The sequence below is a fragment of the Gavia stellata genome, chromosome 9, assembly GCF_030936135.1.
Source record: "Gavia stellata isolate bGavSte3 chromosome 9, bGavSte3.hap2, whole genome shotgun sequence".
NCBI lineage: Eukaryota > Metazoa > Chordata > Aves > Gaviiformes > Gaviidae > Gavia > Gavia stellata.
The window spans coordinates 23,854,795-23,871,555 of NC_082602.1; the positions used below are offsets into that span (position 1 = coordinate 23,854,795).

The 16,761-nt window shown below is 37.3% G+C and overlaps 1 protein-coding gene across 1 annotated transcript in view; it reads left to right on the plus strand.

Annotated features, from left to right (window-relative positions):
• Positions 1-2,475: 2,475 nt before the first annotated feature.
• DNTT (DNA nucleotidylexotransferase) overlaps positions 2,476-16,761 on the plus strand; it is a 92,894-nt gene continuing 78,608 nt past the window's right edge. Inside the window, exons 1-3 of the mRNA XM_059821492.1 lie at positions 2,476-2,678; positions 6,080-6,254; positions 12,422-12,547. Of these exons, the coding sequence (XP_059677475.1) occupies positions 2,476-2,678; positions 6,080-6,254; positions 12,422-12,547 (504 nt within the window). The remainder of the gene's footprint in view (positions 2,679-6,079; positions 6,255-12,421; positions 12,548-16,761) is intronic.

Here is a 16,761-nt window from a genome sequence, read left to right on the forward strand (position 1 = left end):
GTACTGAGATGGAAAAATTTCTGCAAGCTTCTGTGGTTTTAGGCCGCTAATCATATATGCTGAGAGTAAGGTATTATCTGTGGTGTTATGACTCAGATAACAGGATACTTTGTCAGAAATAAGAGACATGCTTTTTTTCCCCACTGTATTTGCTCTCTCCCTAATGCATATTCTACTTTCTGTGTTACTGTCAAAAATATTATAATGTAATGTTGTAGGAGAGTAGGTTATTCACTCATCTGGGATATGGAAATCCTGTTAATTTTAGAAGGTATGCTTAATAAAATTGCATCACTGGCAGAGATGTTTTCGTGATATTACACTGTGTTTATTAGACAGAGAAAATCTCTTTGCATTAGGTTCAAAGCCAGAAATTGATTTCCAAAGGGGCTGGGTGCCTAGGTTGCTTAGCTATTTTGCAAATCCCACTAGGCCTCCGTTTGCAGCTGTTTGGCACCTAAATACCCTTGAAAATCTGGCTCGAGTTATTACAGTAACACAGAGGAATAATAACTTATCTTTTTCATGCCAGAAGCATCTTGATGTTACACTGGGAAAAATTTTATTTACATGTTTGAGAGCATTGAATTAATTATAACATAAAATAAGACTTCGTTTAACATATGTAGAGAACCTGTTCTCAAATACATTATTCCTTATAGGGCTTTAGATAAAGTAAAGCGTTTTACCAAGCCTAGGAAGGCTGTAAACAGGGAGATAGCCAGTGTTCAGTGGTTGATTAATAGTCTGGAAAGCAGACACGGAGCAACCAAAACAGATTGCTGAGTCTTAAAGCCAGACCCATCACTATTAATTTTTTTTTTTCTTCCTTGCTGCTATTCTTTTGCTTAAGCCTCTTGAAGTCTGCTTGTCTGCTTGTCCATTTTCCAGTCCCTATGAAAATAGCTTGTATAATTTCGAAATAACCTTGAAATTATTTATTTTGACAATTTTAATGTTATGAATCAGAAAGACGAATAGATATTTTGGCTCCTGGGTTATCCTTATGCAAGGGAGGAAATGAATGGAGTCTAGTCTATGTACTGAACTATGTATATATTTTCTTCCTGGCCTCAGGAAGAACCCAGAGCTGAAAGCTCTATATTAATTTTTTATGGTTAGTTTCTATTCTGATGAAAACTGTTTCTTTATATCTGTGATAATATAGTTGAAGCAGCAAGAGCTATAGGGCTGGGAAAATGTCAGTAATACTTTTATAATTTAATTTTAAACTCATGGCCATAATTGCAGGAAACAGGTTTTGACTCATTTTTCCATAACTCAGGTTGTATATTCATCCACGATAAAATGACTGAAAATAAAATTGATAGATCTAACTTAGGCAGGATTTTCCACCTTGCTCCCTCTCCTGAACATGAGCAATGAGAGTTGCAAGATATAACATTTCTGACACATTCTGAAGGACTGGTAAAATACAAATTCTCTGCTACACTAAAAATAAAAATCCAGCTTGACATGTAAATGGGGATATTTACCACTGAAGTAGATTTGTGCTGAAATAGATGTACGTGCTGGTTGGTTGCACTCACTTTGCTCTGATGGAAATTCAGGGTGATACCTAACTGGATCCAGTGCAACGTCTGCACCAATTTTTAGCGTAGTTCTCTGATGACCAATGCCCCATTCTCTAGGAGGAGATGGTACATAGCCCCCATAATCTCCTCTGTAGTTGTTTGGAGGTCACTGGGTGCTTAAAAGCAGGAAGGTAGTTACCTTTTGCCTACTGTACCTGCCACAGATAGCAGAACACTCCAGGGCAAATAGTGGAAAGCAATGTTGGCAATGCATGAGAAAGTTATATTTAAACACATCTCTAATGCTTTCTCTTTTTCTTTCATTGCCTTAGTATCAAAGTACCAAAGGATTTCTTTTATTGTAAATTTAATTTCAAAAGCTTATTTTTTGTTTGCTCTCTTAAAAAACCCTATCCCATTTTAATCATGTTAATTATACAGAAATAGCAAGTGTACAGGCTATTCTACAACATATTTGTATACTGTTACTTAGTTATATTCTAGACATAGTTCCTAGCTAACAATAGGAAGATGTTTTTTTAATAAATTGAAAATTAATGTGCCCTGCAATTTGGAAAAGTAAAATTTGGAGAAGGTTTGAAAGCAGAAATTGATGGAACAGTGCCAGTAAGCCAGCTGAAGACCTGGTTGGTATTTTGGGATAATTTTGCTATGATGGGTGTTATATGGATAATGTCTTTATAGGTAATGGTTGTTTTAAGGAATGAAAGCATATTTGCACCTGTCTGGAGTAGTTCAGTGCAAGTCCCAGCTGGTAAAAAGCAAGTGATGTTTCTGCTTGTGTAGCACCTGTTTCTGATTTCAGAGGGGAAACAGAAGAAAATGATTTCAATGGGTGGTGACATTAAATACAGCTGCTGCCTGGCAGAAAGCTTGTTATCTCCCTTTTACCCAAGTGAAAACACTTCTACCTTGCATCATGGATAGGATCAGAGCTCCAGCTGTATTCTCCCAGAGGAAGAGACAGAAAGCAATGCATTCCCCAAACCTTTCCTGCAGTTATGAAATAAAGTTCAATAAGTTTGTCATTTTTATTATGGAGAGGAAGATGGGAGTGACCAGAAGGTCTTTTTTGATGGACCTGGCAAGAAGAAAAGGTTTCAGAGTAGAAAGTGAACTAAGGTAGGAAAATGTTCATATATGTAAAATTAACAAGTAGTAATGCTGCTTGAAGCATTCTAACTTAATGAATGCAGTTATACAAGTGACTGTGGTTGAAGTTTTTGCCGATGTGTTTGGTGGATATACTTTGCTCTTACCACTGTAAAGATGCTTCAGGATTTCAGTGGGTGTTCCTAAAGTGTGGTTTATTTCTATTGTCTTTTGGACAGAGAGCAGGCAGAACACAAACATTAGAAAAATTTCTTATTTTTTACCTCTAAAAATCTGTGGTTCTAATTTATCTTTTATTTTAATGTGACTGAATTTTTCAGTGTGCTGCTTCTCACATGGAAAATAAAAAACGTAAGGTGTGAACTTGCAGATGTTTTTCATGGGGTATGTTTCTATGCATTTGTATAGTCTCACTGGAATCAATGAATCGTGTCTTTAGATGATCTAAATCAGCCATTGTTTATTTCCCCCTTGAAGTTAGGTTAAGATTAATCTAAATTCAATGGCCAATTCCTGAAATGAAAAAAAGTTAAATATACAGGAATGGAAAATGTGATGGATTGAGGGGGGCATTTCTCTAGAACATCTCTGGTATTCTAATATTTAATCTTCCTATGAGTAATACACTGCTGTGAGTTTCAAAGTTGCTGGCTTACACTTTGGTACAATCTGGAAGACCACTGGAGAGAAGACCTAGGAATGAAATATCATGGATGTGGCATTTCAGAGTGAAGCTATACTCCAGCTGCAGATTTGTCTGGTGGTGTTTCAGTAAGTCAACTCATTTTGAAGGAAGCCTGCCTTCCTCCAAATAGTGCTTTTCATGAGCAGTAGTTATATCATTATACAGTTTTCTGAAAGCTACATCATTATGTAAGTTCTCTGAAAAGCTGGAAGAAAACCAAGTATTGATCATTTCTCTGTATCTGCATGCAGATAGTATACAACTGGGGCCTCCCTATAAAAGCTCATTTCCATGGATTTTTCAATCCCATCAATTTTGAAAGCCTGAGGAAGAAAGGAGGATGAAATAACTTGTAAAGCGAGATTCAAACAGGTATTGAACAGAAGTAGGCAATCAGTGTCTGATACAAAACTAACTGAATTCTCAGGGAAAAAAAAATTAACTCGGCTGTTCTGAATCGTACTTTAACAATCCATTGAGGACTGAGTAGAGGGTACCTGGGCTGCTTTGACACACAGGTGTTTATTGCCAATATTTCACTTTCTGTAAGTTGTATGCAAGGCAAGTGTTATGTTTAATTTCAACTTGGCTGCTACTGGATAAACCAGAACTATTTAACTGCTGATTTTTGTTTTGGAAAATGCCAGAGGAAATGCTAAATTTGTTATGGCCTGTGCCAAGAAAAAAGCACAGCTGTACAGGTACCAGAGGAAACGGGTGCACAGCAGCTAAACTGCTGCTGCGAGCATAGCAATGGCAAAGTTCCCAGATCTGCAGCTGGGTACAAATACATTACATATGAATATTTTATATAAAGTGAAATAAACCACAGGAAGCAGAAGTTCTATGCCTCTAACTGATTTTTTTTTTCCAAGTCAGGTAAAGATGTGACAGTTTAATTAAAGTAGAACCTAGCAGAGTTAAATAATAATAAAAGCAATAGTATTTCATGGAGATTCACTTAACCTAGATTTGTAATCTTTTAGATTAAAATAAATTGGGGTTTATTATTTTTTCAATGGACTCTGCTCTACAAGTTGCACAATATGGAGAGAAAAAAAATTGTGGTATACCATGGCAGTTTTCATATTTCTGAAGTACATTCAATAAATTTCTTATATTTCCAAAATATAGTACCTTTAATGCATTGGAGTGTTACGTGATAATAGTTTCCTATGGGGTGACTCCAGTATTTGTCATCACAATTAGGCATTTTAATGAAATCAGTGATGATTGGTATAAATCAGGGTCACAGGGATAGGCCAAGGGGTTTTGTTGGTCTGCTAGAAAGTAGTTTGCTTTGAAAGGTTGTGCAGTCTGCCTTTAGCAGTTAGCACACATCATTTTTAAAGTCCATACTAACCAACTATCTGTACTAGTGGTGCCTTGTCTGCTTGGACAGGTTGATGGCTTAACTTCTCCAGGTCTAACAGAAGGATTGCAAAGCGATCTGTCAGGTCCATTTGAAATTTACTGTATATGCACAAGGCTGTCGGCAGCATGGGCTAGCAGGTTATGGAGGCTTGCAAATGGAGGGGGCTGCCATCCGGAGAATTTATGTTCCAATTCTAGGCTTATTTCTCTAAAAACTAAGTCAAGTAATGAGTCTGTCTGTGCCTTTCCTCCAAGAAGTTTAAGAATCTGTTGACTGATATCAGTTAATTTTGGCATATACTTCAGAGATACTGAGGTCCTACAAGTTTCATGAAAATGAACAGTTTCCTCCTTTATCTGTTGTTGTCCTTGTGGATGACAGCATCCTCCTGGGGTGTGTGTGGAGGGGAAACACGAGGAATCACTCAATATTTCCTACCAAGTTTGTAGCTTTCTAAACTTGCTGAGGAACATCAGCATGCCAGGTAGAAATTTACAGATCATCCTAAGTATGTATGTAATTTTTTCTTGAAACGTAACTTTGTCCCTGTCCATTATTTTCCCGTGAAAGGTGCAGAACTGCGTCTTTTTAATCATGTACTATCATGGAATTATTTCCAATGTTACTCTAGTACATCAACCCAAATTTAATATAATAACCTTTGTGCTACCATATTTTTAAGTAATGTACATCATATAAGCTATTGAACAATAACTCAATCTGTAAATTTTATATTCACTAAACTAAGATAATCAATTTTGTAAGAGACTGGCTTCTTAGTAGCAAGGAAGCAGTCTTTAGAGTGCATAATTCGTAAGATTTAAGTCATGAACATTTGACAATGCCATATGTAAAGTGCTTAATGTAAGTACAGAAAAGTTAAATTTACAAAAAGATATTACTAGCTGTAAAGCTTTAAGGAATTATTGTTAACAGATTTTTTAATACTGTAAAACTTTCATTCATTGATCAGGAATATTGGGAAGGTGCGGTCAGGTGCTGTAAAGCAGCCTTTTCATTATGGTACTGCTCGTGCAAGCCAAATATTTTCAGAGTTGCAAAAAACGTGTAATAGGGTAGTGTCTTACAGAAGGCAAATGATGCTGAAAGAAAGAAAATGCTGCACTTAGAGGAGCTGTCAGGCTAAAGTCTTTCCTCAAAGCAGATTCAGTGACTGGAATAGATATATTGTGATATGAAAACGCAACCGCTTCCCACATCCTAACGTACAATATATACTACAATTTTCAGGAAGTGCATGGTAAGTAAATATGGAAATAGCAGCTCTGTATCTGTGTACAGTTGGGTTCAGGAAAAAAAGAAAACAACTTTTTGTGTACTTCTTGACAGTGACTCTGTCACTCATATTGTGGCCGAGAACAATTCTTACTCGGAGGTGTTGGACTGGCTGAAAGGACAGGCTGTGGGCGACAGCTCCAGGTTTGAACTACTGGATATCTCCTGGTTCACAGCCTGCATGGAAGCAGGAAGACCAGTTGATTCAGAAATGAAGTATCGTCTCATGGTAAGACAGATCCTTCAGTGCGAATACAGTGACATTCAAAATGAATGACTGGTTTGATTATTTTTATTTTTCTTACCTAAAACCATATATATTTGTGTTGTGATACAATCTTTGAATTTAAAAACTTTTTTGCCTGACATTTACATGAGTAATTCACACGGTTTTAATAGATTAAAAGGACCTTCCATACCTTCTATATCAGTGTCTGGTAATGCTGAGTTACTATGGTGTGACATGTTACAAACTGGTAATATACATCATTCCTGGGGGGGGGGGGGGGGGAGTGTGCTATTAAAGGGGAAATATCCATCAGTGAAGTACTTGCAGTTGTTGTGGTACTTGTGGTATTTCCACAAATATTTCAACATCATGGTAAATGTCCCACTGAGAGCGGTAATGGGCTCCTGATGGAATACTTTTGCCTCTTCAAAACAATACAAAAACCTTAAAACCTTTGCTGCTTAGAAGTGATCAGCTAACTGCTAGGCCCTTGAAGGATCTGTGAAATGAAGGCTGCTGCAGTCTGTGGACATGCATTTACAAACTTGGCACCATCAAGTAAAACTCTGCTAAGAAAAAAATGGTTTATTATATTGTAATACCTCTCAATGGGAGCTGTAAGCCAGAGGATATTGTGAATGGCAGGCTGATTATTCAGTGAATAGTGTTTGACCTTGAAGCAGTGGATGATGACATGTTTTCCTTGGATCTACATCTGACAAAATTACGTGCTAATTTCTCAAACTGGAGCATAGTGTGAAACGGTGATATTCAGGACCCCCGGTACAGACCGTAAATGATGAGAGTGTGGTAGGGATGCCCGGGCGTGCTGAGCACAGCGCGATGACAGCACGTGCCGCTGGGCCATGAAATAGACCCTGCGCTGTGGCGGGATGAACCCGTTCCCTTGTTCTGCATGTGCTCGAGCCTCATGGTGATGGATTTAATGTGCGCTGGTGGAGAAATTAATTCATATGTCAAGAGAATTACAAGGCTGATCTAAAGCTGAAGTGAGGGATTCCTGCTGATTTCTGAGGGTCTGGATTAGGCTCTGTGTGAACTCTGACCCCACTGCAAAACGATAACTGGGAAACCCGTGAACACTAGGACCACGGTAGGATCCCCAGCGTGTACCTTCCTGTGAGGCAGAGGATGCCTGAATATTTAACAGCAATATTGCACTGTTTGCTGCTTCTTCATCCTGATGTTTAGATTGTGAAGGATGATTCATAAATACCACCCTTCCCCAAGAAAAACTGTAGCTCCTGATTCATTTTTTCAGTCATCTTTCATTGCCAGAAACTATTTTCCAGGATTTTACAGATAAGAATTACTGTTTAATAACACGTGGGGGGTGGGGGTTGTAGGATTGAATACACCAGATGGAGCTGCCGCTCTCAGACTCAGCATAACTCCGTGACAGAGTATGTGTTTATATTTGCAATCCTTCCGATGAAGTATTTTTGCAGTATATTTATAATATTTTCAGTGAATCTGCTGGAGGGAGAATAGACCAAATAAATTAATGCAAAACAGAAAAAACCTGGAGACCTTGTAGCTATTGCATTATGTAATCTCACAGGCAAACAGGTCATAAAAATATAAATACTGGGAACATAAAAAAGTTCTTTAAACAAGAAATAAATCCAAAATGTGAGCAAAATCCTGTGAGCGTTGCTGGGAGTTTAACATCAGGACTAAAAGTAAACCAAATTACCCTTTATGTACATTCTTAATTTCAGCAGTGCATGAAGACCTATAGATTCAGATATCTCAGAAAATATCTTTTCATCGATTTTTTTTATTTTCAAAGCAAGAAATGCCTTTGTCTTTCTCCAAAATGTCTCCAATGATGCTGAAGCTTACTTTTATTTTTTTTTAATCAATGAGAAGGCTACTGCAAGTTAAACTGCCTTAGTTTTCTTTCATATATAAAAGTTCTTTTGGAATACTGCTGGAGCAGAAACTTCTGAAAAAGGTAGCAGCACTGTCAGGAGATCATTATTATACTTTGAGACTGGCTTTGCAAGTAAGAGCTTCTGTTTTTATTGAAACATAAAGATTTCATACCAATAAATGTAGAGTGCAATAAGCAAACCAGTGACAGCTGTACCGTTAACTTTCAAAGCTTACAGCTAAGACCAGTCTTAATTATACAGTGGCTCTAAAGTAATAAACATTTTTGTAGCACAAACAAGGAAGGAAGAGAAAAGATTCTAGAAGTTCAGCAAATTTAAAGATAATTTTATTGTTGCAGTGTCACCATGATTTTTTTTTCCCCTGCCTTGAGAAATGAAGGAGCATTGAAGTAAAGGTTAATTTTCTTTTTAAGTACTAGACTGAAGTTGTACATAATGTAATTTAATTGGAGTTTCACTAAAGACAAATTTGGTCCATTATGTCAGTCTTGTAAAATGTGAAATGAAAGTGAATTAACAAACCTTGAACTCGGCCTACATCATGAAGGCTTTGAGATAAAAGGAATGGATTACAGTGGGGGAACGTTTTGGGTGAAATCTCGTCTACATGTAGATTAGTGGTAAAATTCCCATTAATATCAATAACAGTAAGATTTCATCTCACAGATCTTGCAGTAGCCTATTTGGAAGGTTGTTCTTCATTCAGAACATTTGTTTTAATGCATTACTAAAAAGAAATGTCCTTCTCCATGCAAAACAAGGGGAATAAAGTCAGAGTTACAGACCATTAGCTACTATATTGATTACAATTGTCACTAAAGTACACCTTTCTGTGGTTACGAATGATCCGAGAGTTGCTCTGATGTTAGTGATTTATAGAGTATAAAAGGTTGGGTGACCAGATCTAAGCTGGTCTGAATTCTTTTTGATTCATTTGGTAACAGTTGACTTTTATAGTTAATAGCCATCATTTAATTTCATAGTCTATGGAAGTCTGGTAGCCAAACACATGCTTCAAAGGGAAATAAAAATATTTCTCTGGCAAAGGAATGCCTTTGTCCAGAGACACCTTCCCCACCACAAGCAGATGGGTGTTCTGGACAATAACATGACATGGACATTAATATGTATGCAAGGGCATCCCCACATGCTAGAAAGTAGTGCTGTTCCCTGGGTAATGGAAAAGAAAGAGGTAGAGGGGAAGCTTTCAGAGGCGTAAAAGGAAAGGAAGAGAACCGTAAGTGGGTTGGCATCCTCAGCAGCTTTAGGAACTGTGCTGTGACTCCGTCTTTTCTGCCTTTTCCTCAGTCAGAACCCAAAAGTTTTTAGTTAGTTATTTTTTTAGAAAGGAAAAGATATTTATTTCCTTGAACAAAGGATTTCCCTCCACATTAGGAAAAGGAAGTACTGTGTCTTTTGATCCCCTGCCATATCATGTGACAGGCAACTCATATTTAACATTTTCCGGAGTGTCTCGCTCTGTTGCCTCGTGAAAGAGAGAGGCTCTAACTAATGGAAGAAATCCTTCATACTGACAGTCAGAGTTTCCCAGAAAATAAAATGAAACTTATAAACTGGCTGCCTTCTCTTCATAAAATGCTGGATATTAGCAGAGTTTATTATTTTATCAATGCTGTCTGGGCTTTACAAAGCTGCTGGTTGTTGAATAATGTGGCCTGACACAGTCTCTAGTATCTGGGCACCTTATTCACTGCTGCTCCATTTTCTCTCTCTCTTTGTTATTTCCCTATGTCATTATACTCCTTTGTTTGTGTATCAAAAAAAAAAAATAGTTTGACAAAGAGCAAAGTAGTCCCCTACAAGATTAATTCTGCAACTAAGTGTCTGTGCTGTACAAACTGATGCTGGCGGGACAGACTGATTTTCCTGCTTATGCTGTGCAGAAAATGTCACTGTGAAGGAGTGGCAGGGACATTCACTGTTACTGCACCCTGGATGTGGGGTACAAACTCTAACTAGCTCTAGCAATTAAGTAGCCTACAGATTTGGGTATTTTTCAGTGGTTGCCCCTGTGTAGTTTACCATAATTTCATTTTAATGTCGTGAAGCTATCTGCAAAAAAAGGAATTTTAATGCTTACATTTTTCTCATATCTGTAGTTATGTTCCTTCCCAGTACTACAAATTATTTCAAGCTAGTGCGAGTTTCCAGGATTGCTTGTTCTACGCTATAATTGCTACTGGATGAAACTTCAGGTTTGTCCCATAATCTCTACAAATGATTTTATCCCATCTGGTCTTCCCACCAAAAAGTGATATAAATCCTGTTCTTATGTTCTGATGATGATGATAGGAGATCATCTCTGTAATTCTCATGCAGGTATCATAATATTCCCTATAAATCGGACTATAGTAATTACTGTTTGCTAGATGTTTTTGCTGTTGATTTCTGGCCAGAGTTTCTTCTGTTGTTATAGATAATCAAGTCCTGTTAATTAAAAGCGTAACTATTGCTGATTAAGAAAAATGATCAAATATCTTTGCTAAGGCAGGAACGGGATGTTTATGTGCCAGTCTATCACACTCTTAAACGCATAGAGTTTCTGCGTTAATTCTGCTCTCATCCACAATGCCAGGTAATGCTACGTATAGGGCTCTTGTTCTTTTTGTGTCTATCCTAATGAAGATGATAGCTTATTCTATTCAGTAATGTTCTGTTTGTTCACAGTCTTTGCAGCTGGCACTATCATTTCAAGCAGTATATTAGCTGTAATCAATCATAGTTTATATGATTTAAAATAAATTTTAAAGTATAATTCATGAATGTCTGCAAAAGTGGATGAGTTGATCCTAGCTGAAACCCATTTAGGTTATTCCCACGAGTGGTCTTACACATAAAATAGCTTCCTTCCTTTCAGTGTATACTATAAAAACTGCCATATAATTCACTGCTCCTTCAGCTGTGCAAGCAAATGCCTTTTTTGTTTGTGTGTGAATACAATTATTTGACTACTCTGTATCAAATACAAAGGCAATTCAGCATGAAATTATATGTGGGGGGTGTGTGTGAAGGCACGTACACATATTTATAGGTTTGCCTAGCACAGATGCTAGCTTTATGTCTGCGTGTCTTTAGATACAGGGGAGAGAGGGCTCATCATTCCATTTTTGGGGTGAAAATTTCCACCGTGTATCTGATATTTTTTGTGGTTGAACCATTTCCCTGTGGCTTTTGGATAGTGCAATACAATATTTTTTTGACAGATCTGCAAATGTTTTCAGACAAGATGACAGACAGCAAAAAATACAGAGAAATGCTGAGAACACTTTGGGTGGTTCCAAAGTATTTCAGATTTGGGCACTTTCAATGCAAGCAAAGGAATTAAAGGACTGCCCACAGACTTTGTTGATCCTTGTCGATTTTGCATGGAACAAAATTAGGCAAAAAACAAATGAGCATGTAGGGTGGCCTGGTGCTTGGGAGATTCCCATGTAAGATTTGGCACCTGGCTCCTTTTCCTTGCTCCAGTGAACACCTAAAAATGATGTCTGAATTGGATCGCCATGTACAGATGGGGCTGGGTGAGAATCGACATCATAAGGTGAACGCTGGCCGTTGGATGAAAGGATGGAGATGACTCTTCTATGGCTGTTTGTAAATGTTTCCTTTGCTTTATAATGACCCCAAAATAGAACATTTAGCTTAATGAATTAAATCCAAACCAAAAAAGTTTTCTTTCATTTTACTTTGGGGGGGGGGGGGGGGAATTTATTTTAAAGTCATAAAAACATTTTTTCTCCACCACTGAATTGAGCTACAGATTGAAAAAGTCAGTTATTTGAGCATCTCTATTCCCCCCCGCCCCCTTGGACTAACATCCCTGATCTTATATTGAATCATCTAGTGTTTTCTGGGAAAACTCTCTGTTCTTTCAAGCTTATCTGCTCTTAAAGCTTTGTAGTTTTTCAATCTTACTGCAATAACAAAAGTAGTAGTAGAAAGACTTGCCATTTAGAGATTTATTTTTTTTAAATGACAGTGCCATTGAAAACTCCCTGCAAGAACTTACTGCAGAAAGTGAAAAATCCCAGTAATCACCAGATAAACTGGTATTGTCAGTGCAGCCAGTGTGAAATTAAGTGTTTTTTCTAGGAAAATGGTAGGAACATTATTATTCTCTCACCACATTTAAAGGTACGTATTTTGGGCTCATGAAATGTATTTTTGGTATTTTAAACTATTTGACAGGTGTGTCACCAACCCTTCTCCCCTTTTTTTGTTTGTTAGGAACAAGATCAGTCTCCTCCTTTGAATACACCTGAATCAGAAGTGCCATCATTTATTGCAAGCAAAGTATCTCAGTATTCATGTCAAAGGAAGACAACTTTAAATAACTACAACAAGAAATTCACGGTAATACTTATTCTATCCATGAAATAAAAACCAGCATAAGTAAAATAATTAATACAGTACTTGCATCAATAGTTTCTATGGCACCCTCAGCAAATTCAGGAGTTAGACAGCACAATGATAATTTAAAAAAGTTATAAATCTGCTATATTTAAATTAAAATTGAGTGCAAGCTTAATTGCATCCTTTAAGTATTGCTGAAAGCTTAACACAGTGGATCTTTAAATACACTAATAGCTTGTAAGCACATGAATTTTTAAAACAAATGATAGAATAACATTCTGAAAATGTCTTTTAGCCTTTCATCACAGTCTTAATTGGCAAGTTGGAAGTAACGATAAGCAAAAGTTTGGTTTAGGTCAGTCCAAGGTACTTCACAATTGCTGTGCTGCCTTCCCGTTTGCTCAGGTGTTCAGTTCTTCGAAGTGTGGTTGTAAGCTTCAGATTTTCACAATTGCTTAGTTATGAAAACAGATTGTGTAATCAGTGTAATTACTTTAACATGACCAAAAAAACCCCCTTAAATTGTCTAGTTAAATAGAAATCTTAGAGACTGTGATACATCCTATTTAACGCTCAAAACATTACACAGCTCAGTGGATATGAAGAGACTGAGTCATCTGGTCTAAATTCCTCTTAAGTTATTGTGCCTAATGGTTCTTCTTGACTGGCTCTGGATCCTCAGTGACAACTATTCAATAGGAAACATTTGGCACAGAGACTCTAATGTACTATAGCCTGAATAAATCTTGCGTAGTTACATTCATGTGTTTCAACTATAACATGAAACACCTCCTCATCTTCCTAAAGTTTTATTATTTATTTTGTTATTACTTATAATTTTTATGCTTTTACTTTGTGTGTGTGCACCTATAAATACACACAAATCTTTCAAGTAAATATTATTTTTAAGATCCATATAAAAAGAATGACAACAGATACCAGTAATTTGAGACTAAAAAAACATTTACAAGGTAAATACTAAAACTTCTGGGAATTCAGAACTAAAGATAAACCAAAAAGTAACTCCAAAATGTCTTGATCTGGGAATGCACAGTTAAAAATTAAACAAGGTAAATTTTGCCTTGTAGTGATGCTTTGAAATAATCATCAGTTATACCAAGTATGTTATAGTGTTTATGGTACTCAGGTAGGTTAAACTGCTTGCTTATTTTAAAAATTTTTCTTTTTTGAGCAACCTGATGGGAACTGAGTTTTGACCCTGCTTTGAGCCTGAGGTTGGACTGTAGGCCTCCTGAGGTCCCTTCCAGCCCCAATGATTCCAACATTCCCAAAATTGCTTCTTTTGAAATGGCTGTGGTGCCCCACCTCCTGCTAGAAAAACAAGGCTGTGAATGTTATAATTTAACCTCTTGAAAGCAGTCATTCTTTTTCACTGTTTACAAAAATCAAATACACGCTGCTGTAGGGGAAGATGTCAGACCAAATAAAGTATGAGCCAAAGATTCTGTAAAATACCGGCCTTCTTGGAGAAATAGGAATTAAGTGCCTTAGTTCTACACTTCCTGAAAACAGTGGAATGTGGGAGTCTGGCTCTTTGAATTTTCTGTAGTAGGATATTTGTCAGTCATTCTGAAAGTAAAAAATGAAAAGTAATTGTGGTGGATAATGGCAAAGTACAGTGGCTACTCCTAGAAGGCACAAAGTTGTAGTTATAGTTAATTATCATTAACATTTCAACCACAAAAATGTCTAGAATAAGGTAGTGCCCTTTTTAATGATACCTTCCCAAATTATTTTTAATTTTTGAAATGTCTAAAATCTTTATGTGTAAATTCTCACAGTATTTTTCCATTTTCAAAGACTGGGTACTGTAACTGTAGTGAATATATAGTTTGTCTTCTAGCTGTTGAATTCCTGAATTTAGTCCAAGATTCAGTTCAAATGGAAACTATGACAGCAGCAACATATTCATTGAATGGTTTCTGTTATGCCTGTGTTTCACAGAGAGGCAGTCCCTAAATACTTCCAGGTTTGTCATTGCAGCACTCTTAAAGTCAGACTACAACTTGTATTTGATAAATGAATTTAGCTGAACACATTAGAAGCAGGGGAGTTCATTGACTGAAGCAGTGAGATTCCCTTCTGTTATCCTACATATCAAACATTTCTGAGTCTGGATAGAAATTAGGTTTCGTAGTGACAAAGGTGGCAGCTTTTCATCCTCGTACTTTGAGAGTAACTGTTCTGAGTTCGTGCTGTATTTTATTTCTGGAGGTGGTACTGGACAAGTTGATAATGTGTATGAATCTGTTTAGCATCTGCAGCTTGACAGTTGTAATGTAACTCCTTAGGGCTGTTGCACTTTTTCCTCACAAGCAAAGCTCGCAATGACAGCTGAAGGCTTGGGTGTTTATGGACTGCAAGAGCTGGCCCATTCCCTGAAGGCATGCCAGTTAGTCTGCCTAATGTCTCAGGAGCCTGCTTTTCAGTTTTGTTGTTGTTTTGTCAGTCTTGTATTAAACCTGTAATTCATGTTCTCAAATAAAAGCGTTCCAACAGATTTTTCAGTGCGAGCACTTAGCAAATGCACTGAAGCATTGGTATAATTCACTTGTGCATGCTGTGGGCAGCCAACCATTAAATGACAGATTTTCCCTGGCTCAGTGCCGTACATCCTGAAAATTAGGTCCAACCATCTTGAATTATGTGTTGATGATAGTATTTTGTTATAACAACTTTATTCTGTGAGCCAGAGTTGTTCCTTTTTCTTACAGATTTTCTGTTTTCTTTGGTTAGCTTGAAAATAATGTTTTCTGATCTCGTCTATGACAGGGGCACAAAGCTATTAGTTGCTTATGCATTCTTGGATGAACTCATGCATTCGTCCTTTTACTGGACTTTGCTCTGATACCCTGTATCAAATTCCTCTTTCAAATGAGTAGCAGTTATGTTTGAGAAAGAGTAGTAGTTATGTTTGACGTCTTTTAGTCTCTTCAGAAGAGGAGGAGAATGGTTACTAATAGGCAGTGATGTGGGTGCAACGAGGCTTTGAATGTGCTGATTTCTTGGGAGAGACACTTCTGAAGACTTGATTTCTGGAGAAACTGGTAAACAGTGATCGGTTTTAATCTTGAGTCCTGTTCTGTATATATTTTTACCATGGAAGACCATTTATTAAAGCCAAATAGCAGAGATATTTGATGAGAGCTCATGAGGACAATGTGGTGGTTTAACATACTAGATGTAATTTTTATGTTCAACTGTCCCATGTTTCTTTTCTATTGTAATAGCCAGAAAATAACTTGCTGAAAGGTGCAACAAACCAGTTGTACATCATGGAAGAAGGTACAGAAGGGTTGGCAAAGACTGCAGATGTGAACGTTTCATGACTTTGTTCAGCATGGGGCAAATTATCTTTTTATGAGCTGTTGAATAGTAGCAAGGCCTGTTGTGTGAAGAATAGCCTAAGTATGTCCAATTGTATGCCAAGGAGGAGACAGTGGCATTGTGTGGCAGTTCACGGAAGAGAAATGCAACTGCTTCAGGCTTGTGGGCCTCTTGCAGTCTTTGTGTCACTGTGCATCACGTACTGTGGCCTCATGGTACATCGGTTGGGAACCACTACCATTGCCTTTACTGATTGGGATGATTCAGGAATGCACCTGAATGCGTAGCCCTGACTCCACAGGTGAACTGTAGCTGCTCAGAAGGGTAAAGATGCAAAACAAAAGGGCAAATCATTTCACCAGAGGCTGTACGTTAGCGTGTTTCCTTTATGTTTGTCTTAAACATTAATGTTATTATGGAGTATAATATTACAGTATTGTTCTCTGGCTCATTTGTAAATAGGTAGCCATCCGCCCCCTCTCCCACTGAAAATATACACTTTGGGGCTGCATTGTGTGGTAAAATAAATGGAGTCATTCCGCTGTGCCTGAGAGAGGTTGTTGAGATTTGAATATTAATACCAGACTGCAATAAAATTCAGAAAGACATTCTTCTGTGAGGAAAATACAATTTAATTCTTACAGAAGAAACTAATTAAGTCAGAGGCAAATGGTTCTGTGATTCTGAGGCTTTTGCTAATGCTACTGAATGTTACTCTGCTTTGGCTGTTACTCATGGTAATGAGAATGTGGATGTTTAGCATGGGAAAGATGCCTGGTTTCCTTTCCACTCTGTTAGAGAGAAAAAAAAAAAATCCCTTTTCTACTTTCTCTTCTTTTTTACCTACGGAAACATGTATCAGTTAT